Source organism: Hevea brasiliensis, chromosome 8 (genome assembly GCF_030052815.1).
Source record: "Hevea brasiliensis isolate MT/VB/25A 57/8 chromosome 8, ASM3005281v1, whole genome shotgun sequence".
NCBI lineage: Eukaryota > Viridiplantae > Streptophyta > Magnoliopsida > Malpighiales > Euphorbiaceae > Hevea > Hevea brasiliensis.
The window spans coordinates 90,826,663-90,853,822 of NC_079500.1; the positions used below are offsets into that span (position 1 = coordinate 90,826,663).

Here is a 27,160-nt window from a genome sequence, read left to right on the forward strand (position 1 = left end):
TAATATATTGACTATAATTTTATTAATAATATATTATTTATAATTATTATTTTTTAATTTTATAATAATATTTAACTTTTAATTATTCTTTTAATTATATTAAATTATATTTATTATTTTTTATAAATAAAAAAATTATAAGTATATTTTTATTAATAATTTATTATTTTTTATAAATAAAAAAATTATAAGTATATTTTTATTAATAATTAATTTAATTATAATCTATAATCAAATAAATATTTTTAATTTCAGTTAATATTAATTTTTTTATATAATTTTAATTTAATTCAGATTAATATTTTTAAAATCAATTAACAATTTGTTAAGAATACTGTTTAGTTAATGGAATGGTGGCCTTAACAAACCTATCCGAGCAACACGTGGAACGGGGGAAGAACAAGAGTGCGAGCATTCTCATCGTACAAGAACCAACAGAGCCCTGAGAAATAGAATATGAGAGCGCTCACCTACCTTCTCTAACGTTCCATTCTAATCTGTTTTTCTCCGCCCACCTCACTTACTCTTCTTTCTCTCTCGCTGGCAATTCTGGTCGACGAAATCCCTTTTGGCTTTATATATTCACAGTCAACAATGGCGGGTGCGCTTGTGCTTTCATTACTACTCATTTCTATTCATTATTTTGATTTTCTTTTTCTCCGCTCACTGTTTCTGATTCAATTCCCAAGTCTGATTTTGATTCATCTTTCTTAGGTTGATTTAAAATTATCCTCTTTCGCCGGCTTCACTATATTCCTACCTGCTACTTAGTTGCAGGTTTAGCTTTTCTTTGCTAAATGAGCACATGACACAAAAGTTAGCTTTAGTTTTGATTTAAACTGTTTGTTGATTTATTGGGATTTTTTATGTGAATATAAGCTTTCTTGAAGTGATTTTCTTTTTAGCTTCTTCCTGTGTAATTCTTTTTTTTCAATTGATGGGTGTTAGGATTGCTTGATTTGAAATCAAGAAGTCAATTTAAAGGAATAATAATGAACCTTTTGATTATGGGTTGTGTTTATATTATACGAATTTACTCATTTTTCTTTATGTATATATAACAAAGAATGAAAAGTTAGCATTGGTAGGAAACTATGCAATATGTAGTTGCAACATATTCATTAAGCAATTTACAGATTTGGGATCTGATAAAATTCCAAATTCTTATGCAGCAATGTCGGGGAAGATTGTCCAAAATGTTTTTGTAGCACAGAATAGGCTGTTCGGGACCCAATACCGAAGGGACTGTTGTGCCCCTTATACCCACAACTCGCTTCCCTTCTGTGGAGGGAAGTTGGCATGGACTAGCTTATCCTCCATGCAAATGCATACCTTAGCAAAATACCAGAGGGGTTTTGTTAACCGAGGAACTGTATACTGCAATGGTCTGTTCTAGACTCTCATTATCCAGGTTGATATCAAGCGTAACAATTGCATTTTTTAAACCTCTAAGAATACATTCTATGTTCTTGGACTATAACAATGCATCAACTTATTTCCATATTCAGTAAATCTTTGCGCATGATAGACTTAGTTATGGAGTGGCACTAACAACTCTAGTTTTTAATTTTGAAATCCATGAAGTTTTTCACATTTTCTATATTTTTGGCCCTTAATATCATTGTTTTTGGACTCTATATTCAGCTGCTTCATCTACAACTGCAGTGCCATATCTCGACAAAGTTGATTTCCTGAAGCTTCAAAATGGCAGGTGAGGAAACTCTGTGCCCATGCCATGTACATAAACTTAGAGATTTTATTTTCTCATCACTCTATGCTTTTGTTTTTGGTTTATATATTACGTTCCTTTTCCTATTTTAATCCTACAATTAATATATGGCTAATTGATAAATGTCTTCCATGTGTTTCTCACATTGTCCGAATGACAATCCTCTGAAATTTCCTATATGAGGGGAATGGTTTGCAATGTGGGGATTTTCCGCAAGTAGTTGCTTTTATTTAAATTGCTAGAGTTGCTATAAGTTGTTGTTTTTGTTGTGGGTTTCTTCTAGTAAGGCATAAAGAAGGTTAGATATGTAATTCCTGAATTGGGCGACTAATGTTTGTTGGGTTAAGTTCTTATTTTATTTTATTTTTTCCTCATTTCCTTTTTATCACTTGGCCTGTTCCATGTATCATATGAAATTTCAGCACATCATTTTTATTGTTAATTTATACTACTTACTGTGAATTTGGTGAGGACCTATTTGATGGATATTTTGCCTAGGGACTAAACTAACATATAGTGAAAGGAGATGTTTATTTATTCTCCTCAAGTCCCACAAAGAGTATCGTATTCTTTTATTTTTCTGGATGTCTAAGTATGTTCTTTAACAACAGAAGTCAAAAGCATAATTAAGCAAACTTTGACATTTTAGGTAAACTTTCTGAATTGATTTTTTTTTTTTTTTTTATGCTCTGCTGGTGAACACACAGTGATATTAGAGGGGTGGCTGTTTCTGGTGTTGAGGGTGAACCTATTACCCTTACCGAACCAGTTACCGAGGCAATAGCAGCTGGCTTTGCAGCATGGTTATTGGAAAAGAAAAAGGCCGATGTGCATCGGCCTTTGAGAGTTTCTATTGGTCATGATTCCCGGATATCTGCACAAATGCTACAGGTGCATATTGTTATTCCCTGTCCCATTTATTCATAAATTGATTGTATGATTTTTTTTTGTCTTTTCTGAATTGGCATGTCTGATGGGTCTTTCTTGATACATTTGTTGCTTGTTCTGTTGGCATCATGATGCATGCACTTTCATAGTTTGGGAGCTAAATCGTTGACACGTCTATTGGTAATGCAATTTAGGTTTTTTTTCTTTCATAAACATAGAATTCTAACCATGTAGATCACCCTCTTCCACTTGATTTTGTTGAGCTTATTTCTTTGTGTTGGCTAGGAATTTTGTGCTCAAAGTTTTTGCCATTAGCTCTTCTTCTTCCTTCTGAAAGCAAATAATTTGACCTCTGGGAAAAATTTTCATGCAACAAACCTCTCGCTTGTTTTCACTCGCACTGTCCTTTTATGTACGGACACCAAATTGTTAGAGCTATTGTGTTCTAGAATGTTAGAATGTTATCATAAAGGAACATCTGAACTCGCTCAGAACTTGATGTTTTAACTTGCAGGATGCTGTTTCTCAAGGTATTGCTGGTGCAGGCCTGGTTGTTATTCAGTATGGGTGGGTTGATGATTTATCCTTTTTTTTTGTTGATCTTATATTGGTGAAACATTTATCTATCGAACTGTTAAAAGTTCACTGGCTTTCAACTCAATTGACTTCAGCTGTGCCTGTTTGTTATGGTAAAAGTGTTGAGTCAAAGGATTGTAGACATGAGTTATGAAGATCCATTCAAAATGGACATGTTATATGATGGGGGCAATTGTAGTTGGGTGGCTTTTTGCATAAATTATGGGCCTTTATACTGTGTTGATGTTGACTTTCACTTTTTCTGATGTCTACATTTGCCTTTCTAAGCTTTGAAATGCTGATCTCATCCCGTAAAGTCTTTGGTGTTTCAGTCAACCGTAGTGTGGTTCAAGTGGTTCATCTACAATGCTCTTTTTCTTCCAATTTTCGTTTCTTAACTTTGTAACTAACATACTTCATGTAGATTGGCATCCACCCCAGCAATGTTTAATAGCACACTCACTGTAGATGAAGCATTTTTATGTCCAGTTGATGGGGCTATAATGATAACAGGTAATTTGCTTAATCCATTTTTCTGTTAGTTACCAACTTTGATCTGCTATGATAATGATCTTTGGAATGATGCTTCTAATGGTTTCCACTTTTTTCTTGCATAAGCTTTTGAGTAAACTCTTTTGCTTTTTATACGTTAGTATAGTTTTTTGACTTAGAATTATTTAACTTGTGGTTGATTTTTTTGTACAAATAGCTAGTCATCTTCCTTACAATCGGAATGGTTTCAAATTCTTCACCAATGATGGAGGGCTTGGGAAGGCTGACATTAAAGACATTTTGGAACGTGCTGCAGATATATATAATAACTTTACAAATGAAAGTTTAATGAAGTCAAAAAGACAGGCTTGTGAATCAGTAAAGAAAGTTGATTACATGACAGTGTACACATCTGATCTTGTGAAGGCAGTCCGTAAAGCTGCAGGAAATATAGGTAATAATTCTTTGAAACAGGTTATCAAATCAAAACTGTACCCACATATTAACTTCTCTGTTACCCATGGTATGAGTTGCAACATGGATGTTGTACTGTATCCTCTGTGATAATTCTCATATGTGTTCTGTAGTTTCAATTTTTTTTTCACGTTTTAAAATTTGTTGTAACATCATTTACTATTATTGCTTATATATATATATATATATATATATATATATATATATATATATATATATTCATTTTTCTAATTTTCCCGCTAAGAGGGTGAGATCCCATTTTTCTAATTGTTGATTGGCATTGTTAAATTCTTAGAGAAGCCATTGGAGGGGTTCCATATAATTGTTGATGCAGGAAATGGAGCAGGAGGATTTTTTTCTGTAAGTTTTATTCACTTTTTTGTATAGAGATTGATTTGGCTCCTCTTTTGTCAGTATAAGGATTTGATCTTTACTTATTTGTGGTACTTGAACGCATATGTAAATGTTATTGTTCCCTGATCTAAACAGTTACTAGTCCTAGTTATTCAAGCTACCATTGCTATCATTGGCATGTAAACCAACCCTTCTGACTTTTGTTTGCATGAGTTATGATTGCTGCTATCGACTGTTGATATCCATTTTCAGCAGCATTTTTGTTACGTGACCTTTTCTTCACTTGCCTAGGCATCAGGTCACCATGCCTTGGTGGTCTATCAAAATTGAAAATCATACAGATAATCTCCTGTTATTTGACGATGCCATGGTGACCCATCAAAAGCAATCTTACCTTGATATAGGCATATGAAGTTTAAAATTCAATGACTTGATGAGATTTGATAGCTCTAACATTTCTACAAAGCATTTGGTATTAATTCAAAATATCATCATGGTGTTTTTGGTTGATGTTGCACAATTTTTTCCAAAAATTGTAATTTACTGTAGAGGAAAACAAGTAAATTGATCTATTAAAAGAAATAAGCTCTATTCACTTTAAACATGCCCTGATTATTACTGGTTCCATTGTTTCTCCTGTGAGAAGGGAAGATTGGCCCAATGCTATGCTATACGAAGCATTATAAACTGGTTTCATTTGCATGAAGTTTTAAACTTAAATAACACAAGGATGTGTGTATTATCATTTGCCTGACCTAATTTCCCATCTTCTTGCTATTTAAGTTTTCTTTTCTTATATCACCTGAGAAACTATGTGGCATAAAATTATTAAGGAGAAAATTTTCTGCCTCATGTGGTAAAAAGGTCCCTTCTTTTTGGAAAAGAAATTCTCTTGGGTTAAAGGCACTCTATTTATAGATGTTATCTGTGATTTTTGTGTTGGTCCATATTGATCTCTCAGTCATGCACTAAAAAAAGCTGGCTATGATAGGATATAATGAAGAGGCATAAACAAAATTTTTACAATTGCTTTTTTAATTCTGCCTATTTGATGTTGGTATTTTGTTTCAATTATTCATTAGGCAAAAGTTCTTCAGCCTTTAGGGGCTATCACTAATGGCAGTCAGTTCTTGGAACCAGATGGTAATTTGAAATTTCAAAAATTCTTTATGGTGTTTGATATAGGAACTTGTTATTAAAAGGATATTTGAAAACAGGTTTGTTTCCTAATCATATTCCCAACCCGGAGGACAAGGTAGCAATGAAAGCTATCACCCAAGCAGTCCTTCAAAACAAGGCTGATCTGGGGATCATATTTGATACTGATGTTGACAGGTAATCATTGACGCAATCTATGCACTTGTTTAACATTTTTGGATATTTATTTTTTTAAGTATGAAAGTAATTATTTTAGATCTGCTGCTGTGGATTCTACTGGTCGTGAGTTCAACCGGAATCGTCTTATTGCTTTAATGTCTGCAATAGTTCTGGAGGAAGTATGAACCCCCTATTTTAGCTGTCATAAGAGATGTTTCTTTCTCTCTTCTTCTTCTTCTTTTTTTTTGGTTCCGTTTTTTGCCCTTAAATTTCTTTTTTCCAATTCACTTTGTTTTTTTACCCTGTAGCATCCAGGAACAACTATTGTTACAGACAGTGTGACTTCAGATGGCCTGACTACATTTATTGAAAAGAAACTTGGTATGTGAAAACAGAAATGCCACATTGTTTGTTCTTTTTACTTATTCGTGTTTGTAATCTACAATCTCTTATAGGGGGAAAGCACCATCGGTTCAAGAGAGGCTATAAAAATGTCATTGACGAAGCTATTCGTTTGGTAAGTTTAGCTTTAATAGTATCTCAATATTAGTTAAATTTTAGGACAGTTGCTTGGCTAAGAAAGTGAGCAATGGGATGTCAATGCAAGAGCTTAACCCTTGTGCAATGAATTGGTAGTGGAAAATTGGATTGGTAATAATAATAATAATAATAATAATAATAATAATAATACTTAGCAGATGTACTACTGGCATAATGATATTATCCACTGTATATATTTCTAGTCAAATCCTTTGGACAGATTGATTGTTATGCCCATTAGTATCGGATAATAACTGACTATAAATAATATACTTCTGTAAATGCTTTGTCAATTAATGTGTCATCTCCTTAGAAGTTATTTTTCTGCTCCTAATTTCTGCAAGTAAAAATTTCCCTTAACTTTTTTCTTTGGAGCAGTGACATTTTTCTGGTCCTTATTTACTTGAGGAAAATTGAATGATCACTTATCAATTGATTGCAGTTATTATAGAAGGATTTTTGCATAAGCCAAGGTGCTTGCAAGCTACTAATGTTAATTGTAGGCAACATTAATATGTGCTTCAGCTGACCTGGGCTGAGTTGTTTAATGAGATGAGCTATTCTGGCTATCCTCATAAACTACATTCTTGTGCATGTACACAAGTGCCTTGTACATCATGAACTTTCTATCCAGTTTGAAGTTGGGACTAACTTTTGACTATTTATAATTGTATTTAATAAAATTTTCTGTAATGAAACTTGCTGTTGCAGTTCCTCAAGATATAGCAAGTAGTAAAGGGCATACATACTCTCAGGACCACATGTTTGTTAGAGCTAACAGGGACTGTTAAAGAGTGGAAGGATGAAGAAAATGAGGAGAGTAAATCATGCGGTATTGAAAGATTCAAATTCTATTTAGGAAATTTGTTGATTTAATTTTCAATGTAAAATTAGGAAGTTTTTATTTCTATTATTTAGGAAATATTAGTAGTATTTATATTATTTAGGAATTCTATCATTAATATTATTATTTAGGAAGTAGTATCTTAATTTTTTTTAGGAAGTTTGTTTTAATTTAGTTTTCCTAATTAGTTTTAATTAGGACTAGTGATACACTATAAATACTTATTTCTTGTTATTTTATTATTAGAGTTTATTATTATGATATTATTGATAATTGAGAATTAATAAAATTTTGAGTAGTAGTTTCTCTGGAGAATTTGTTTCTCTTTGTTCTTAAGAATATGTTTTTCTTGATCCCTTTGTTCTTGTTTTACATCAATTTAGTATCTTAGCCTTTTTGATCTGCCTGCGAGCAGTTATACCACATCTGCTTCCGGCAAAAAAAAAAATCCCTAAGTTTATTGTTCGTTCTGTTCGAGGAAAATAAAAAAGAAAAATGAAGCAGACCCTTGCCACTGTCCACCTAAGCCACCACCTTCCCCTAACCAAACAGTAGCACCACCACCTCCACACGATTGGTTCAGGGTTGACCCATATTCACTTCCAAACTATTTCCAGCGTCACACCACTTCCCTGGAGACTTGCTTGATGCTCAGAATTGCCATTTGACGTCCCTACAATGAGATCCATCCAGTTTGAATTTTCACCCAATTCTAGACCCGCCTGAAGCTTGATAATCTCCTACCTTTCATACAGCGATGCTAGGTCTGCTTGTTGAGTGCACGCTGTTGCTGTGCCTGTATTACACCAGGTCTGCCCCCTGAATCCAACTGAGGCCATGCTGATTCTCTGCCTTGAATGTATCTATTCTATGCCTCTCCTTACTCTGTTTTATGTGAGACACAAACAACATAAACAATGATATCGTTGAATCAAAGACTAGAGAAACTGCTTATGGAAGTTGGCACTGAGCCTGTTAACCCCCTCCTTTGGTTGAAGAACTTCTTCCTCTTCACTACCAAGTCAATAATTGTTCATTAAAAGCGGAGCAGTTGCTTGTAAAGTCAATGCAAAGTGCACTTGCCCCATCTATGAAAGGATTGCTTGCATAACTTTTAAGCATTCTGATGTTGATATTAAAAGTAGCAGTTGCCTCTTGCATTAGTTAAGTAACCATAATAACTTTCTCAAAATGTGGCAGACAAGTCTCGTCGATCATATGGTAAAATGACTTTGATTCTTGAAATTGTTGAGAGAGTTTAGTCATGTGTGGTGATGTTGGATCTTTAATATGATGATCTGATAATTGAGATGTTTCAGCATTTCCTTAATACACTAAGGGATTAAGACCTGGAGAATATCTGTTCATTCATGGAAACCATAATGACGACCCTTGTTTTAAAAGAAGTGGAAATATCTCTCTAGAATTGCTTTCTCCTCTTTTAGCTAGTGTGAAAAGAAGCAATGTGGAAGTTTTTCCTGTTCCTTTAAGCTAGGAGAAAGAGTACTTGTAAGATGTGTTAACAAGGTAAGGCCTTACTTGCAACATGCTGTGAAATCTTGGGGTTTTTCTTATGGTGATTATAGTGAAACAACTGCCTCTATATGCCAATATGGTATATTTGAACAAAAAGAGCAGCTTGAATCCGAAAAGCAGCTTGAAGATGGAGTTGAAGAACAAAAAGAGCATTTTGAAGAGTCTGAACTTGAAGAATCGGAAGATTTATTTTTGAGTCTTCAAATGTTGAAGAACTTCTTGGAGAAAAAGAAGCTAAAGAAGCTAATTTAAAAAGTCTCTTAATTGCTGTTGATTGATTATATGTTCTGATGTTTCTAGAGATGAGAAGAAAAGAATGGAAATTTTCATTTCAACCTTTTTTTTGTCATCCAATAAAATAAGACTGTGTTCTCCTGGTTCAATTGTTGATTCTTCTGCACTTTAAAACTTGAGGTCAAATTTTCTCCAATCAGGGGAGAATGATTTGAAATATTCAAATTCTATTTAGGAATTTTGTTGATTTTATTTTCATTGTAAAATTAGAAAGTTTAAATTTCTATTATTTAGAAAATATTAATAGTATTTATATTATTTAGGAATTCTATTACTATTATTATTATTTAGAAAATAATATTTTAATTATTTAGAAGTTTGTTTTAATTTAATATTCCTAATTAGTTTCAGTCAGGGCTAGTGATCCGCTATAAATACCTATGTATAGGAATTTTATTATTAGAGTTTATTATTATGATGTTATTGACAACTGAGAATTAGATTCTCAAGGGAATTTGTTTCTTTTGATTCCTTTGTTCTTCTTGTTCTACATCAATAATTGTTACAAGAATTTTTATGGGAAGAAAACATATCAAATGAGGGAGGGAGATGGTTAAAGGGGAAAGGGAAAGACAAAATGATTGTGATAGCTTGTGAGTTAGGAAATTCTGAAGGTTTGATGCAACTTGGATATGAAAGTAGCCTTGAGGAATTTCATCAGACCTTCTTGCCTTGGTGTGACGTAATATTCTTAGCGGTTTCTGAATTACTAATAAATTTTGATCCATCAGCACTGGAAGCTCTCCTTCAACTTTCTTATGTTTCACTACTATCTTGTGTTGAAAATTGTAAAGAGATTGTCCTAATTATTTTATTGTTTAATTGCTGTTCTTCGTCCATTTCTGATTGTAGCATTTTTTTGTCCTGATTTTTCTACATGTCAAACTCTGGCATTTCTCATCTCATCTTATATTTAGTATTGAAGGGGCTCATTGCTGCTAAACTAAAGAATTTTTCAAGTTCCCAGTTCCATACAATGTTCAACCTGAAGTGATAGAATTGCTTACTTCATAAACTATGAAACTAAGGTCATAAATTGTTTACAGAACTCGATTGGTGAGGAGTCACATCTAGCTATTGAAACAAGCGGGCATGGAGCTCTCAAGGAAAATCACTGGCTAGATGATGGTGCTTACCTAATGGTAGGTTTATACATAACATTATGGCCTTCTTCTAGAATACTATGTTGCCCACTGATTACTTAATTTGCTTCTCAAATTATCTGTTTACTAATGCAGGTCAAACTTTTGAATAAACTGGCTTCAGCCAGAGCATCAGGAGTTGGTGGTGGCAGCAAAGTGTTGACCAATCTGGTAGAGGGTCTACAGGAACCAGCAGTTGCTGTAGAATTGAGACTTAAAATCATTCAGAATCATCCAGATCTTAAAGGAGGGTATGGCTTTTTATTTGGTTATGCAATAGACATACATATATAATTTTGTGGCTATGAAGTTACTGGCAATTACAACATCCAGATCTTTCCGGGAATATGGAGAGGCTGTGCTAAAACACTTGGAGAACTCCGTGGATTTAGACCCAAAGCTTCAGAAAGCTCCTGTCAACTATGAAGGGGTGAGTTTGACACAGATCGGTAATAATGTTGAAAACTGACTTAGATAGCATTATTGAATAATCGCATGACTGCAACTGTCAGCATTCAGAACTAATTTTACATTTGGTTTTTCCAAGGTGTCTCAACAAATATCCTCATTTTTTGCCCATTATTCTTGGTAAAATAGGTTCGAGCTTCTGGTTATGGTGGGTGGTTCCTTCTTAGACTCTCGCTTCATGATCCTGTTCTTCCCCTTAACATTGAGGTAAAAGTCCTTTCAGTTTTTCTGCATGAATTGTGACAACAATTGAATGGATAGCAACTAAAAGTAATTCCAATCTTAGGCACCTAGCAATGATGATGCTGTGAAACTTGGACTTTCTGTTGCTTCTGCTGTGAAGGAGTTTGCTGCTCTGGATACATCTGCCTTGGACAAATTTATCCAACCATGATAAGTGCAAGCCCGTTCGTTTTCAGCACGTCTGCTGCAGTTGGTAACTTGAGAAAGTTCGTCTTGTCAGCTCTTGGTTTGCCTCTGGTGATACAATACACAATGTGAATGTTCCAGGTTTAAAATTACATAGATAGGAATAATACAGAGAAGAAGAATGTCGTAATCACGAGATCAATGTCATCTTAATCCATAATAAAACATTGCATTTTTGGTTCAGCATGAAGATGCAAGAGTTTGTTGAGGTTTATTTAGTCTGTGAGCCAATGCATTTCATCTGCACAAAGAGGTTATCTTTCACATTGATATGAACTATTATCCTTGTGTGAGATCCTAGTTTATCTGTGGATGCTATGTTTGAGATCCCAAAAGTTTTTTTTTTATATCTGTAAAATTTTAAAATAAAATTTTTTTAATATGATAATTTTATTTTTCTCTAATAATTATATATTTTGTGAGTATAAATTTAAATTTAATTTCCATGCATATTAATATATTTAATATAAATAATTTAACTACAAGTTTTTATTGTAATTTTATTGAAATATACGTTCATTCAGTGATGACATTTAATAAAATAATTGAAGCAATGCTATTACCATAACAAATTGATAATTAAAATGAAATAATCATATTCCAGTTTCACATACATTATATATTAATATAATATATTCACGATTATCAAATACATAAATTATATTATTTTACTTGTATTAGAGAATTAAATAAATTTATAATTTTATCAATAATAAAATTTATATTAAATTAAAAATTTTAATTATAATTTAAAATTCTCATAAAAAATATGAAATTTTAATTTTTTTTTCTTTTACTTGGATGCTTTTTAAGTATTAATTTTTTTTAACTTAATAAAATATAAATTTCATGAATTAGTTAAAAAAATTATTTTTACGCTTTCCTCTCTTATTAGATTCCTTATTAAAAATTTTACTAAAATTTTATTAATATTTTTAAACTTTAGTAATTTTACTATTTATAATCTTTTAATATAATTTTAAAATTGGTCATACAATATTCTAATAATTAATGCTTGTCGTAATAGGTGCATAGTCTTTTGTAGATAATTAGTTATGTATTTTTCTAAATTAAATAAATAAAGCCATAGTTTTATTTTTTTCTAATTAAATTATATTTATATAATCCTAGTTATGTTAAAATTCTAATTATAACACAATTCATCTTCCAAGTTATAATAAAATTATAATTAAAATTAATAATAAAATTTTAATTCATATTAATTAATTTCTGTAAACAGCATAAATTTATTCATACATTTATATATATTGAAAAAATTTGAAAGAAACATATTCATATTGTATCTCACATCTAAAAACTATATTTTTGGGAATGCAATTTCAGTCTCAATTCAGACAGACTTAAAACTTTTATATTAGAATTTTTTTTAATTATAATTATGATGTAATTTCTATTTAAAAAAATAGAAAAATCTTGTTATATTGTCTGAGGGCAGTTTGGAAATACTTTAATGATTTTTTTAATGTCTTTATAATTAATTTTTTTAACTGAATGGTTATAAATGATGCAAATGTTTGGAATGAGTTGCAATTTATGAACCATAAAATAACTTGTTTATAGAAATACTTTCCATGGAAATTGTTTTTTAAATAAATGTTTTTCATAAAAATATTTTTTATTTTTTATTTTTTATTGTTAGATTTCAATGTTAAATTATTGGTAAGCATTTATATTATACATATATATTTTCACATTTTAATAATACTGTTAAAGTCAAAAAAATAACTTTTTTTTATAAAAAAATATTTTTGTTGAGTAATTTTTTTTAAATGCCCCAAATATTAAAAAATATGAAAAATATTTTTTTAAAAAATAATTTTAATTAAAATATAGCCTAAAACTCGTAACTATGATCAAGCCTTGAAGATCCAAATATTATTATAGAAATATCATTATCTTCAGCATCTCATCATATATATATATTTTTTATTGTTATTAGAGGAAGGAAAGCAATGACAAGATCACAGGAATAAACATTACAGGAATCATAAATGGCAGAAATGCTAATGTAAATAATCTTTTTTCTGAACTGGGTAGCAGAAGCTTTACAAAAAAATTGTCATCTATCATATAAACAGAGAGATACAAAATATTACAGCCATCACAAGTACAGTAAAACTAAGACTGTGTCAGACCTTTATAAGTTAATATACATACAAGTGGTAATCCCAGTTGTCTTACTTTCACCTTCTACGTACAAATTTTTTTTTTTTACATTTTCAGATCAAAAAATTCTAAGTGGTTGTTGGGGTTTTCAGAAGCTTCATCATGAAGTTGAATTTCATATCTGGAGAGGTCCTCGGCTGGGGCCAGTTTGCTCCTTCTGGTACCTTAATACATTTGAAACCTTGGCCTTTGTATAGTTTTGTAGCCCCAGGATTGTTCAGATCACAATGCAATGCAATGGCGCGACAGCCCCAGCTCCTGGCCTGAGCCTCTGCTTTTGCTATAAGTCTCTTAGCTATCCCCTTCCGTCGATATCTCTCCCGAACTGCAACGTTTGATATATATGCAATTCCAGTCCTGGAAAAAACATGCAGGTGCCATTGGAAAGGATATAATTTCAGCAACTCATTAAATGATGCAATTACTATTAAATATAAGAATATAGGAACTGCTAAATGCATATAAAAAATCCAGTATGTCTCATGACCTAAGTATTGCATAGCGTGGATTTGAATTTAAATAAGGAATGACTAAAATGCAAATAAAATATGAATCACATATTGACAGTGTGTCAGATAGGTTTGGATTTTCTTTACTTATCCATCAGTTCAGAAAGATAACAAAGGAAAATTATAGAAACCTTGCCAAGTTAATATTAAACTGCTAGTTAGTCCTGTGTCTGTCTGATAAATTTTAGTTGATTTTGTTACAGAAAGTTACTAAATTTACCCAAGGTTGAAAACAAAAATTAATTCCGCACGTTACACACTCTTTCTGAAAGCAATAGCCGACCCATCTCTAGATTCTCTTGCTTCCCTCCTCTATTCCCCTTCCATTATCTTATTTTTGCTGGTTCCTCCCATCTTCAGTACCAAACTGTCTTATCCACAGTTACAGCCCATGGCCACATAAACCTTACCAGTTACCAGTCTGCATTAACCTAGATCCATAATACCTTTTCTCTTTGGTTCCCATTTATCACCGATAGCAAATTCCATAATCTTCAGAAGTATCTGAAGTATCAGGCAATGGAAAATCTAAGTAGGAAAAATGATGGAGACCAGTGAGATTCTCCAATTTTGAGATCTTTTTTTCCAAAAAAACCATGTGTAATGAAGCAAAGTAGGAAATTCTGGCTTGAAAGTGAAGGAGGGAGTGAAGATAGTGCAACCATTGGGCATCCTGTAATGTAAAACTTCTTTTTCTATTTTTCTCCTAGAATGGCAAAAGCTGCTGGAGGCTATCTATGCCAATTACCAAAGCATTCAAAACAAAGTTTGGCCGCATTTTGCACTCTCTCTCTCTCTCTCTCTCTCTCTCTCTCTCTGCTCCAGATTGAAAGAATAAGAGCCATGTACACCAATTAGCACACCTTAACAAAACAAAGTTTGGACTCATTTTGTACTCTCTCTCTGCACATTAATCTCACTTCAAGTTCATAGATATCCAACTTCGGGTCCATGATGATATTTTTCAGATTAGGCCATAAGAGTTCTAAACTAAGGGTATGCAAATAAATCAGAGAACTAAACTGTAAATTTCATTCAAGGGTGTTTTCATAATTCTACCTTTCTTTCTCTGCACATCAATCTCAGGTCAGTGCAGCAGTAAGTTCATAAATTTCCAACTTTGGGTTCATAATGATACTTGTCAGCTTAGGCAATAGGATCAAGTTCTAAACTAATGGCTTTGCAGAGAAATCAGAGAACCAAATCACATTTTTCACTCCAGGGAGTTCCAATAATTTTCCTTATTTTCTATCGAATGCAGTAGTATAATACATCCAGGATGCTGAAAAGCAACTTCAAGTTTTCTTGAAAGTTTCTAGAAGGGGAAACCAACTATCCAAAATCAACTCCATTAAGTCAGAAAGATCACCCATATAACAGTAGATGCATGGTCATACATTAACAACAGGGTTATATGCACATAGTAATAAAGTTAAGAATTCCTAACAAAATCAAGTACTACTCAATGAATCCAAGATCAGATATCATCAGCAATATGTTTATGCAGGAATGGAAAAGGCCAAATTAGTCAGAACAAATTTACTTGAAATACAATTCTATTCACACTGAAGCAGGCCATTTGGAATTCAAATCATATTGTTTAATAAGAAAAAGAAACATAACTGAGACTTAAGGAGGACATGGACTCAAAGTTTCTTTGAAACAACATCAACATCAACACTTCTAACAAACTACAATGTTTCTAATAAGCTTAAACATTATATTGTACCTTGAGGGAGATGTCATTCAATAATCTATAACTTAAATCAAGAACCAGCTTCTCAAGTTCAGAATCTATACGAGTCTCCTTTTTCGGGGGAGATTCAATACATAGATCAGGAATGAATGTCAAAGAAGGGGCAGGATACCAAATGCCAAAACTCAAAATTTACAAATATGATACTTGCATGAATGCCATCACTACAAGTTGTATTTCTTACCATTCTCAGACATTTTATTGGACATTGGAATTGCAGAACCAGAAAAACATAATGAAAATTCATGAATTATTTCATCAAAATCTCCTCAGTAAACAAGCAAGGTAAAATATCAGGCTCCAAGTAAGCTAATGTCTCAATCAAATAACTAATACCAGCAATTCATACAAAGAACAAAACTAGAAAAATCAATTATCTGATATTTACTTCAGCTATATAACCATTATTAATAGCATTGTATAGCAGAGGGTTCTTCAAATCAAGGGAGGGAAGATGAGCAATGACTTGTACACATGATACAACTAAGTGAAGAAAGAGAGGAATGAAAGAGGAAGGGGAACAAGAAATAGATAAGGCAAAATGCTTCTCCAAATCTTTGTCAAATGCATGTTGCCAGAGCTTCTCTTTTCCAGCCTATCCAAGTTAGATATAATGTATTTGTAAAAAAGAATGATGAAGGATACAAGATGGAAGTCACTTGAAGAACAAATGTAGCATCATAAAGTACGATTATCATAAAGGAGTCAACAACCAATGTAATTCACACTCAACAAGAAGAAAGCAGTACACTTGTTTACCAATTACCCAAAAAATTTTTATCCAAATAAAATCGTAAACACCTGAAAGCTTGATGGAACACAATGTTTAGGCAGTCATCGAAACCTGACTGTGCCAATAGTAGCTTTTAAACTCACCTTCTTTGCCGAAGTGGGCCTTTTCTTGGAAGAAAATCAGCCACTGTATCCACAGTCAATATTCCAGTAACATATCCTCTATTGAGACTGAATTTCCCATCAAAACCTCCAATTTTGAAATCTTCACTTCCAAAGCAGAAAGACACATCACCTGAGTTACCAACGACAGCAACCAGACAAGTTCTCTTGCAACCATTTGGTATAGAGAATCCTGATAACATCCCCACCAGCCTGTCAATCCTCAACACAAAATCCAGGGGGAAAGAATAGTCAGGGAAGAAGGAGCTGCAGTGCGTCTCTGCCACTTCCCAACAATCCTCTAGCCTTGCCTCCCTCACAACAATCTCGGGAGACACAGTAGGGAATAATTCAACCACTTGACTCGCTCGGCATACTCCTACGTTCAACAACCAGAATCATCCAATTGAGCTTAATGCAACCAAAGAACAAAAAGCTAAACTTCTATTCTTCTCTCCCTCTTCAAAGTTTGGTTTAGTTGTGAATAAATATAGGGAAAGGGATGTGGTTAGAAAAGGAAAAAAAGCTGCAATTTTCAATTTAAATAAAAAAAAAAGAAGGAATGATATTCTACATAACATAGTAATGACGCTAGTATGGTGGCCATATTCCATCATTTTCAAAGGGTACATTCTTACATGCTCAGATAAGGAAGAGAGAGTGAGAGGGTCTCATTTTTGCAATAACTAAATAAATAGAAGTATAAATTATAATGTTTTCTAAGTACATTCAATGCAAAACATAACTCTCCACAGTTTATGAAATGTATGTATATGTACCATTCACATTGCAAAGATCCATGCATGTAGAAGATCTAGATCCATGCAATGTTTCACAGTACATCATACAGGGAATAGTTCTAATAGGAGATCCAATCAATATGTTAAGCTAAAATATCCCCAAAACAAAAACAAAGTACAAAATTCAACTTGTGTAGTGGTGGCATTTCTATGCTGGCTTATTTGGAAAAGCAGAAATGAATGTCTTTAAGAAGATAACTCCTAATCCCTTCTACTGCTCAAAATGCAAGAAAGGAATGCCTATAATTTACAGAAACACCCTCTTTATTCGTGGCAAGGCCCTCCCATCCATCTACAACAAATCATAGAGACTCAAATAGTCTCCTCCCAAAGAAGAATTTTACAAATTTAACTGTGATGTGTCTTTATTAGGACCTGCTGGTATTGCTGTCCTTTGCAGAAATTCAAAGTGGAATTTTAGTGATGGGGCTCACTTTAAAGATTCATGTAGTTCCATTTTGGTTAGAGAGGCAATGACTTTGTTACAAGCTATCAGAAAATCTAAGGGAGGTGACCTAACCAAGGTGCTGTTTGAATCAGATTCACAGGTTTTTTTTTTATTCACTAGTGTATCTAGCAAGCCTCCTCCATGGGAGATAAATACGTTGATCGAATTGTGTTCATCAGGATCTCCTTTCTTTTGCAGCTAGCAATATTTTTTGTATACATCTAAAGGCTAACTGGCTAACCAAGCTGCTGATAGGGCGGCCAGGGCTATTGCTACTGATTCTCGTCCTTGTGATTCCCCACCTTCAGCTAGCTTCATTGTTGTGTATTGATGCCCAGTTTGGGCTTTCTGTTGAATGAATATTTTATTTTAGTTTATTTTATTAACCAAAAAAACAAAAAAACCAGCTTGCTTTAACTATTATCTTGTCTTGTAAATTAATTATACTCTACATTATTGTCAAAGAGACATTTCTACACTAGCAAACCAAAGCCGTTTAATTTTGCGTTGAAGATCTTGAACCTGATTGTATCATCACTCGACAACTAAAATCCAAGTAAAGATTAAGATTCATAATTAACCCAGAAATGACAACAATTCCATCTGTAGTCAAGACTACATCACAAGATAACATACTTAGGTGTGAAGAACTACAGCCTACAAAGAAAACCCAGAAAAAGGATACTATAGTAACTGCAAAACCAACAAGAAGTAAATGGGTAAAGGCCAAAAGAGAGCTTTTGAGGTACCTGATTTGGAGAGAGGGGAGAGAGAGGGTTCATGAGAAACCCTACAAGAAGAACAGTTAAAGAAGGACTGTTGTTGCTGCTGCTGCTGCTGCTGCTGCTGCTTTTGCTGTTTCTTGAAATTAAAATTAAGTTTGTTGTTTATGGAGGTAGGGGACACTGCAATTCCCAAAGGTATGGACCGCATTTCTCGGAGATTTTCTCTCTCTCTATCCCTCTCTCTAAAGCATCAGAGAGATTTTTTTTCGTTTTGAAGGAAAACTATTTAGCTACTAGCCATAGAATGTTGTCTTTGTTTGACTCGGCCTTTGTGGCTGCTTCCATTTTTCAGAAGGACAACTAGATTTTCAGCCCCTCACAGTGAAATGATTTTTTTTTTTTTTTCTTCTTTTATCTTTTTAGCTTAATTGTAAAATTTTTTAATGTAAAAAAAAAAATAAAATGCGGAATTATTTTTTTAAGAGCAAAATTACTTAAAATATATTTTTTTAAAAAATTAGGCAAAATGACTTTTTAAGACAATTATTAATCAAAATATTAAAAATTTAAGTCAAATAAATTTAATTTTTATCACTTCAATATTCAATTAATATCTATTTTTATTTTCTATTGCTTTCTCACTCCCTCTTTTTATAATTTAATTCAATTAATATTATTATTACTATTATTATTATTATTATTATTATTATTGGTAATGCCTTGAGCATATTAATCTCACGTTTAATGAAGCATACAAAGCATAAAGTGGAGATTTATAAAAGTGAATTTTTAATTCATACAGGCTTAACATGAATCAGTTAAAGTGAGAGAATAACTTATTTGATTTTAAAAATAATTATTAGAGTTTAAAAAGTTAAACTAAATTAACAAGAAGGATTTCTTTTGCCAAAAAATTAATACAATGAATGATATCCTAATTAAGTAAATCTGCACCAGCCTCACTCGTTAGAATCAGCTATTCAAGATTAAGGGAAAAGAGTGAACTAGAACCAGATTGAGAAGGTTTTATTCGATTTCAATCTCAAACCATTCCGGGCTTATTGAAGAGTGATTTTAATTTTGGTTTGAGACGATTTTTATTTGATTTAATTCTAATTAAATATTGAACCAGATAATTTTTTTTTAAAATATGTAAAAAGGTTCATATAATATATGTAAATGTGAAAAAAGAATGAATAATAGTGTGATACCCCTTACTCATCTACAGTATAGTCGAGTAAGATATGTCACACAGCATACCGAAACACCATATTTTATTTCAATCATTTTTATTCTTCCTTAATTTATTTCTAATGATTATGAAGTGCAATTTGTTAAATTTACCTCATTTGAGTTATTTATTGAAATTATAAATTTATTTGAGGTTCCGCAAATTTTATAGAAAATCCGGCAGAGTACCTGCTAAAAATGGAGAAAACAGTTTTTCGAAACCTGTGAAAAACACTTTCAATACGTTTTCAATCATTCCCAAACTCCATTATATCAACAAAATCTCAATATTTCTCAATAATACCTCTATTTCTCATTCATTCATTTCGCATGATTATCATATACAAATCATAAATAAATACTCAATTTTTCATTCATAAACACAAATTTCAACTATTTACATTAATACCAAAATATATTACATGAGTCTCAATTATACATGAGAAAATAAAAGTTTAATTACAAAATACAAAAATGAGACCTAATGTTCTACCAATGCACTGAAGTCTGTGAAGTGACACGGATACTATACAAAATTGTGGACGACCTCACTCAGTCTGTGGTCTACTGGGCTCTCTGTCAGTCTCTCCAGAACCTACGTGTGGCAAAAAGTAACGTGCTAAGCAATAATGCTTAGTGGTGCCAATAATAAAATAAAAGAACTAAAAAAAAAAAAAATATTTAGTGAATGTATTGATGTCTTATGCAGACAAATTTTTAGTAATTATTTGTAGTTTTATTTATTTGGTACTTGTTAGATTCATTATCTCATTAATTTTTTTCAAATTTCATTTTTAGTTGCCCAAGTAACCTATACTGGATGACTGGACTGGATAAACGGGTAAACTGGCACTGGGTATCAAGTACCTCGAGCCGTCACACCATCGGTCACATATGTATCTCCCGGTGTGCAACAGAACAGCTGATAAGCTGCAATAAATATTAGGCACAAGGCCAAATATCACCATAATTTCAAAATGGCTAAAAGCTATAAAATCACAAAATGATATAATGCCATGTGTAATACTGCTAATTGAACCTTATTGGCATGCCAAGCTATCCAAACCAATCTTACTAGGTGTAATAGGGCATGTTACACTTTTAAATTTTACAATTCTTGAAATTGAAATTTCATTGTTACTATCCATTTCATTAGTCAACTAAAATTTTGACTTTTTCATAGACAATAGGTATATTAGTTCTAATATCCTCAACATACCACATTTTGCATTCTAAAGTTGTTAGTATTGCTTGCCAATACCATTTCAAAACTTAGTGTTAGTTATTCATAATTTTCAGATTTCAAGCACTAAGTTTATTGTTCCATTGATCATTTGTACAGTAGGAATTTGGCAAAATTATCTTCATGAAAGTTGTTCCTTATTGTGTCTAGTTACATTTCTTTTTTTGAATCACTCCATTTGGAGTTTTGTAGCTCAAGTTATAGCCTAAACACCAAAACTGGCGGAATTGCAAATTTTTCAGATTTTCTGGGCAGAATCAATTTTGCCTTTTTTGTATACTGATTGCAGGTCAGTTTTTGGACATGTTATGGTCAAAAATTTGAGTTTATTTTCTTCACGAAAGTTGTAGGGCTATGTCTCAGCTTGCTGCTGTTAAAATTTCAGGTCAATTGGACCTTCCTACACTGAGTTATGACCAAATGAATGAACACTATTCATTTGGTCATTTTGCCCAGGCAGAATATAAGTCACCCCGATTAGGGTAATTTTTAGGTCAACTTAGCTTAGTTTTCTGGGCAGGGTTTCTTCACCAAAGTTGTGCCATTATGTGTCTAGTTTCATGTCCAATTGGCCTTGCACCAATTGAATATATACAACTCCATTTATGGCTGCCCAAACCTGCTAGACTCACAACCAGTCCTGCAGGTTATCAAGGGCAGCATGCCTAAGTTCAACTCCAACATCCTTACTCAATTCAATTCCTCCTCACACACATTCAAATGGTCACTAATTGACCATTTCAAGATTAACATACAATTACATGAGCAAACCCTAATGTTTTTCAAATGTCCAAGGTTTCAAGTTCATTCATGCACTATACTCGCATTTCACTTACACAAACATGTTCAATCACTCATTTAATACTAAGGGCAGCCCATGAACTACTTTGCTTCAAGTAAATTTATTAACCCTAACCAACCCTAGGCTGCCGAAATTATAGGGAATGAATACACATAATTTTTATTTTATTTTTTCTTACATTTTCTACTTATCTCATGGTATTGAGCATGAATTAAGTAAAAGTGCTAAGAAATTGGACACTAACCTCTTTTGTTAACTTTTCCAAGCCTCCAAAACTTCCTTCTTCCTTCTTCTTTTTGCTGGCTAGAGGTTGTTCAAGATGCAAAATCAATTTTTAGTGAAGCAAGGTTGTGGTTTCAAAGTGAGATGAGGTGGGATTTGAAGCTTGCTTTAAGCTTTCATGGAGGTTGGGTTGGGGAAGAGTTTCAGCTAGCTTTGCTGAGGAAAAAAGCAAATTGTGTTTTGTTAATTTTTACCTCATTTTACCTCTTTTTAATTGATTTTTAAGAGCTTGTTCAAATGTAATTGGTGGGAGCACTTTTAATGACCTCATGGTGATGTCATAATTGACATTTTTCTCATTTTATTTTCTTTTCTTCTCTACTAATTTTCAATTTAATTTTTAGCAATATTTATTCACATTTTATGTCATAATAATTATTTACTTAACTGGACAAGTCGGTCAAAAATCATCTCTGAAGACGAAATGACCAAAATACCCTCCGTTTGGCTTAACAGATTAAAATTATTTGTACCGATTGAAAAAATTTTCTAAGCATTTTTTTGGCATTCTGATGCCACAGAAACCTCAATGACTCTTCTCTAAAGTCCCAGAAATTATTTTATAAATTTTCTCCCTGGTTTAGGGCTTCTAGTTGCGAGAAACGCAACTTTCCACTGGGTTACCCATCGCTAGGGTACCAGCTCATTTAACTTGGTTGTATTTTATTTCTAAAATTTTTCCTAAATTTTTCTTATTAATATTTGAGTTAATTATGGTTCCTCACTTTAGTTTAAATATTTTTCCGGACGTTCTAACTATTCGGACAGACACCGATCACCGGAACAGTAAAATGTACGGAATTACTACAGTGAGGGTGTTACAAATAGAATGAATAAAAATATTAATATTAATCTGAAGATGAACAATAAATTTTAATTAGCTAGGGACGTCTCATATTAAAATACCTACTTAATATATTAAATTAAATTTAATTTGTTAGACAAACCTTGAAATTTAATTTGAGTCGGATATTCAAACGGATGCATATTTGCTCCTAACAGTAGCTTTGTCTCTCTAAAAATTAATGATCTATTTAATTTAACTATTATATATGATTGGTAATTGTTAGGCGATAGTTATTACTGTTAGCTGATAGTTAATAACTGTTGGTTGATGATAGCTGATTTATGTTAAGTATTTGGTAAAATTATATTTAGCTGTTGTATTGATATGTAAGATAATTAACAAGGATATATATCATACAATTTATTTTATTATTAAATTAAATATATAATTATACATTTATTATATTATATCATTTATTATAAATATATGATTATTGATTTATTATATTATATCATTTATTTTATTATTGAAATAAGAAATAATTAAATTCTTTAAAAAAAATTATTATATGACTTTAAAAATATAGTTATAAAATAATAAATATAAAATAAGAAACTTATAATTAATTTTAAGTTTTTAGTTGCAAAAGAATGTATTTTTATAATAAATAAATACTTTATATTTTATGTTATTAATAAAAAAATATTTTAATAAGGTTGTGATAAGCTAATTAAGATGTTAAAATTATAAATAAAAAAATAAAAATATTAATAATATTAATTTTTAAGTTAAATGAAAAAAATAATGTGATCTAAATAAAAAATGAAATTAAATTAGTTATCGGCTGATGAGAAACAGTTCTAAAAATAAAGTTGATATAAACTACGGTTGATGAGCAATATACATCAACTCTATTTGTTAAAGTTTATCAAACACTTTAGTTTACCTGTTTGAGTGTCTATCAATTATCAGCCGTATCCAATAGGTGAACCTTTGTGCAGTTTCTCGTTGAAAACTGAGTCAATTAGGTTTAATTAACTTGATTTTCCAATCTAAATGGTTTGATTTAGTTTTGAATTTTTAATAAATTTGGTTTCATTTTGATTATTTTTATAAAAAATTGAAGAAAAATCAAACTAAACCTAAAGTATTCTATAGTTACTTTTGTTTTATGATGAAGTAAATTTACTTTGTTTTAAAAAATTTATTAATTTAAGACTACATATAACATAATTAATTAATCACATGAGATGAATGATAAAATTTTCTTATTTCTTCCTTAATTTTTTTTCTTTCTTCTTCATTCTTTATCACCGACAAAGACCAATTCCTATCAGTTCTTCATGCTCTGTTGCATGGCAAATACATTGATTTATGTGGGTTGATTTCTATGATTGTAGTGTTCTTTTGATGCCTCTTTCTTTCTATCGAAGATCAATTGATTCATCTTTGTTGATTCTTCGTGTTGCTCACCCACGGCATTGATTTTTTATTTCAGATCCACGGCATGTAACCCACGGCGACGGTGTTCATCCTTATTCTTCGAGTAGTTCTTCCATTGTGTGTTGTTTAATTATACACCTGAATTCCTCATCCTATAATTTCAATTTGATTGTGTTGCTTTTATAATGTCTCAATTTTTTTTTCTAGAGTTGAATATATTTGTTTTGCTTTAATTTGAATGGCTTGTCTCGTTGATGAATATAAGATTTGGTAAAGCTTTTGCGAAGGATTTTAGGGAATTCTGGCTATGTATCATGGACTGGAGTTTGGAGAAGTGTTTGGAACTGAGCAGTTGTTTATCGGTTTGATTTGATTTGATCATTCTTAAATCAACGATTCAGTTTATTTTCTTTTATAAATTTTGGTTCTTAATTTGTTCGATTCGGACAGTAGTACGGTTAGGTTTTCAACCTTGTTTGCCTTGTTTATATGTATTTTGCTCAAATTTCATGCTTTCACTTTTTTTTTTTAAAAAATTCATGCTTTCTTATTTTTTATTTATGAATAACCCAGAAACCAATGATGCCATTGATGGTTCCAGTTGATGTGTGTTGAATTTCATTGCCAAACACCACCTCTCTGAATGCCCTGGATTAGATCCGGCCAAGAGTAGTTTTAGAGCTAAAATTGGTTAAATTTATCTCTGATTTAAATATTAAGGATCTGTTTATTTCAAAACATAATTTATATATAAAAGATATTTTTTATTTATTATTTAATTTAAAATTATCAAAATTATCTATCATTGGTTAATTTTCGCTCCCTAAACATTAAAAATTTAAAAAATATTAAAATATTTTTTATGAAGCAAATCAAAATTAAATTAAAATCAAAAAAATATTGTCAGACTTTTTTTAATTTAATTTTTTTTTTTAAAATGGACTGTTGGATTTGCACTAAATTGAACCGGCCCGACGGATTTATCCTCTATTAGCAGGTTCTTACTTTCTCACTGACCCTCTCTCGCTCCTACTCTCTCACTTCATTCGCGAAGGAGAAAAGCCGCGCACTCTCAGTCGCGAAGGAGGTAGGATATCTCTCAATTTTTTTTTCATTTTGTCACTGGCATGCTGGAATGAGGGTATGATTTTCTCTTTCTTTCTCTGACTCTCAATCTCAGTCTCTTTTCGGTAATTATCCTCTCCGCTAAATTACTCTCATTCTTAGGTAATTAGTTTTTTTTTTTTTAATTATTCTTATTTTGTCTCAGAAAATTTGAATTAAAGACAAGTTATCTAGTAATTATTGCCGGGAGGTGGTGATGGATGGTTAGATTCATGAATGAGCCTTTCTATTGTTTCAATAACAAGGGTATAGTTTAGGCTTGTTCAAAATTCACAGTAAACCAACCCTGCATAAAAAAAGGTGCATTTTATGTATATTTGATTGGTTTTGTTTACTTATTCTACGAGGTGGTGGTTTAGACCATTATTACTTTTAACAACTCAATTTATTGTAGTGCACACTGGCCTTGCAGTTGAATGTAGCGTTAAGTGTGAATACCATTGACCTCATTTGTGTATGTGTACTATCTGTTTTACAAGTGGTTTATCTGTCCTATGTGCTTTTGCTGGTTAACAAAATTTTTGGTGGTTGAGTTTTACTGTTAGTAGTGCATTTAATTAAATAGTATTTCATGAAAAATTGAATTATATGTAGGTAGGGTTTTCCTTCAAATAATAAGGATAGACTATAACATATTTTGGGATCATTAATTTTCATGAAAACTAATTTATGTTATGTTTGTCAAGAATTTGTATTTAGTTTATGCTGATCTTATGGCATGGTGGAAAATTTTTTGATTCATTCATTTGGAGCCCACAATGTATCAGCTAGAACTTCTAATGTGCAATATCAAGTTGTCTACTGAAGACTCTTTGGACATGTCTCCACAAGACGAAGCACCAATTATTGCAAATGATGCTTCAGTTAAAGACATGGAGGTAATGTTTAAACATCATTTGATAAGATGTGAGCTGAATGGGTCATGTTGTCCCTACCCTCTAATGGACAGAGTTAATAGATTTTAGTATCTGATAGATTAGATGTATGCTTATTTAAGCAGTTGAGTTTGATGTAACTAAGATTATCATGTAAAGGAGCCTTACATATTGATAATGCATAATAATTACTTGCTTGTCATGGAAGGTCAAACTACTGAAAATATATGAGTCAAGTTGTTAACTCTTTGTAATAGCCTCATGTCAAATGTCTAATTTGGTCTTAGAATTTCTGTGCTATTCTTTCATGTTAGATTGGGATTATCTGTTATTCCCATAATTGCATTCTTGAACCCTTTTCTTCCTGTAATCTAGTTGTGTTAGATGTGAGGCTTATGAAATTCTTATAGCCCTCATTTCTAATGTCATATTGGAATGCCAAATAATAGGACTGTTGCATAAAGTGCATGGCTTCCTGGTCTGAATTTTCATGCCAACTCGTTTCACAGCCAAACCTCATGCTCAACACCTTCCTGTAGTTTGCACATATTCAACTTGAATTTTTTTTTTTAATTTTTTTAAGGCAGTACCCTGGTGCATATGTTTTATAGGTTCAATTTATAGCACTCTTCTATTGTGCTAAATAAAAAGAGAGAAAAACAGTATTTTTTAGGATATCTTTGGCAACATTGTAGCAATGGATGTTCGAAAAAGAGAGAAAAAGAGCCTCTGGTTTTGATGAACATGGTATTTCTTAATACTACCCAAAACTTCAGTGCACCTTCTTATTCGAACACTGGTATCAATTCTTAATTCCAATATTGGCATGCTATATTAAGAAAGAGTTAGGGAGTTGGAGTTTATCATTACTATGTTGTTGAATTGCATTTTGAATTATGGAATTGGCGGAATTATACAAGATATTGGAAATGAGAGATATTGTGAATGGTGGGAATTATTGCTATTTATCT

The 27,160-nt window shown here is 31.9% G+C and overlaps 2 protein-coding genes and 1 long non-coding RNA gene across 6 annotated transcripts; 2 read left to right on the forward strand and 1 right to left on the reverse strand.

Moving 5' to 3' along the window:
- Positions 1–440: 440 nt before the first annotated feature.
- Positions 441–11,266, forward strand: LOC110641081 (uncharacterized). Of its 4 annotated transcripts, XM_058151622.1 has the most exons (19): positions 450–601; positions 715–777; positions 1,173–1,385; positions 1,645–1,711; positions 2,437–2,620; positions 3,132–3,184; positions 3,618–3,706; positions 3,903–4,139; positions 4,455–4,519; positions 5,596–5,656; positions 5,731–5,848; positions 5,928–6,009; positions 6,139–6,211; positions 6,286–6,347; positions 10,091–10,186; positions 10,283–10,437; positions 10,520–10,616; positions 10,784–10,861; positions 10,941–11,266. In XM_058151622.1, exons 3-19 carry the CDS (start codon positions 1,175–1,177, stop codon positions 11,046–11,048), a joined length of 1,836 nt encoding a protein of 611 aa, XP_058007605.1. In that variant the 5' UTR covers positions 450–601; positions 715–777; positions 1,173–1,174; the 3' UTR covers positions 11,049–11,266. The 4 variants fall into 4 exon arrangements, with proteins under 4 accessions (XP_058007607.1, XP_058007604.1, XP_058007605.1 ...); XM_058151621.1 differs by lacking the exon at positions 715–777 and having other exon boundaries at positions 442–601; XM_058151623.1 differs by lacking the exons at positions 450–601; positions 715–777 and adding an exon at positions 634–714.
- Positions 11,267–13,108: 1,842 nt separating this feature from the next.
- LOC110641088 (GCN5-related N-acetyltransferase 4, chloroplastic) lies at positions 13,109–18,744 on the reverse strand. The gene is made up of 3 exons (XM_021792683.2): positions 18,427–18,744; positions 16,412–16,808; positions 13,109–13,627 (listed from the first exon to the last, which is right to left on the reverse strand). Exons 1-3 carry the CDS (start codon positions 18,608–18,610, stop codon positions 13,339–13,341), a joined length of 870 nt encoding a protein of 289 aa, XP_021648375.2. The 5' UTR covers positions 18,611–18,744; the 3' UTR covers positions 13,109–13,338.
- A 5,261-nt stretch (positions 18,745–24,005) lies between these two features.
- Positions 24,006–24,428, forward strand: LOC110641091 (uncharacterized). The gene is made up of 2 exons (XR_002492230.2): positions 24,006–24,122; positions 24,245–24,428. It is a non-coding gene; the product is annotated as an uncharacterized LOC110641091 (long non-coding RNA).
- Positions 24,429–27,160: the final 2,732 nt, after the last annotated feature.

Coding starts and splice junctions, on each gene's coding strand:
- LOC110641081 (XM_058151621.1), top strand. Junction 2,621..3,131: donor TATCTGCACAAATGCTACAG/GTGCATATTGTT, acceptor TTTAACTTGCAG/GATGCTGTTTCTCAAGGTAT. Junction 4,520..5,595: donor GAGCAGGAGGATTTTTTTCT/GTAAGTTTTATT, acceptor ATTATTCATTAG/GCAAAAGTTCTTCAGCCTTT.
- LOC110641088 (XM_021792683.2), bottom strand. CDS start 18,610: ATGCGGTCCATACCTTTGGGAATTGCAGTGTCCCCTACCTCCATAAAC. Junction 16,809..18,426: donor CTCCCCTCTCTCCAAATCAG/GTACCTCAAAAG, acceptor TGTTGAACGTAG/GAGTATGCCGAGCGAGTCAA. Junction 13,628..16,411: donor GGCCCACTTCGGCAAAGAAG/GTGAGTTTAAAA, acceptor TGTTTTTTCCAG/GACTGGAATTGCATATATAT.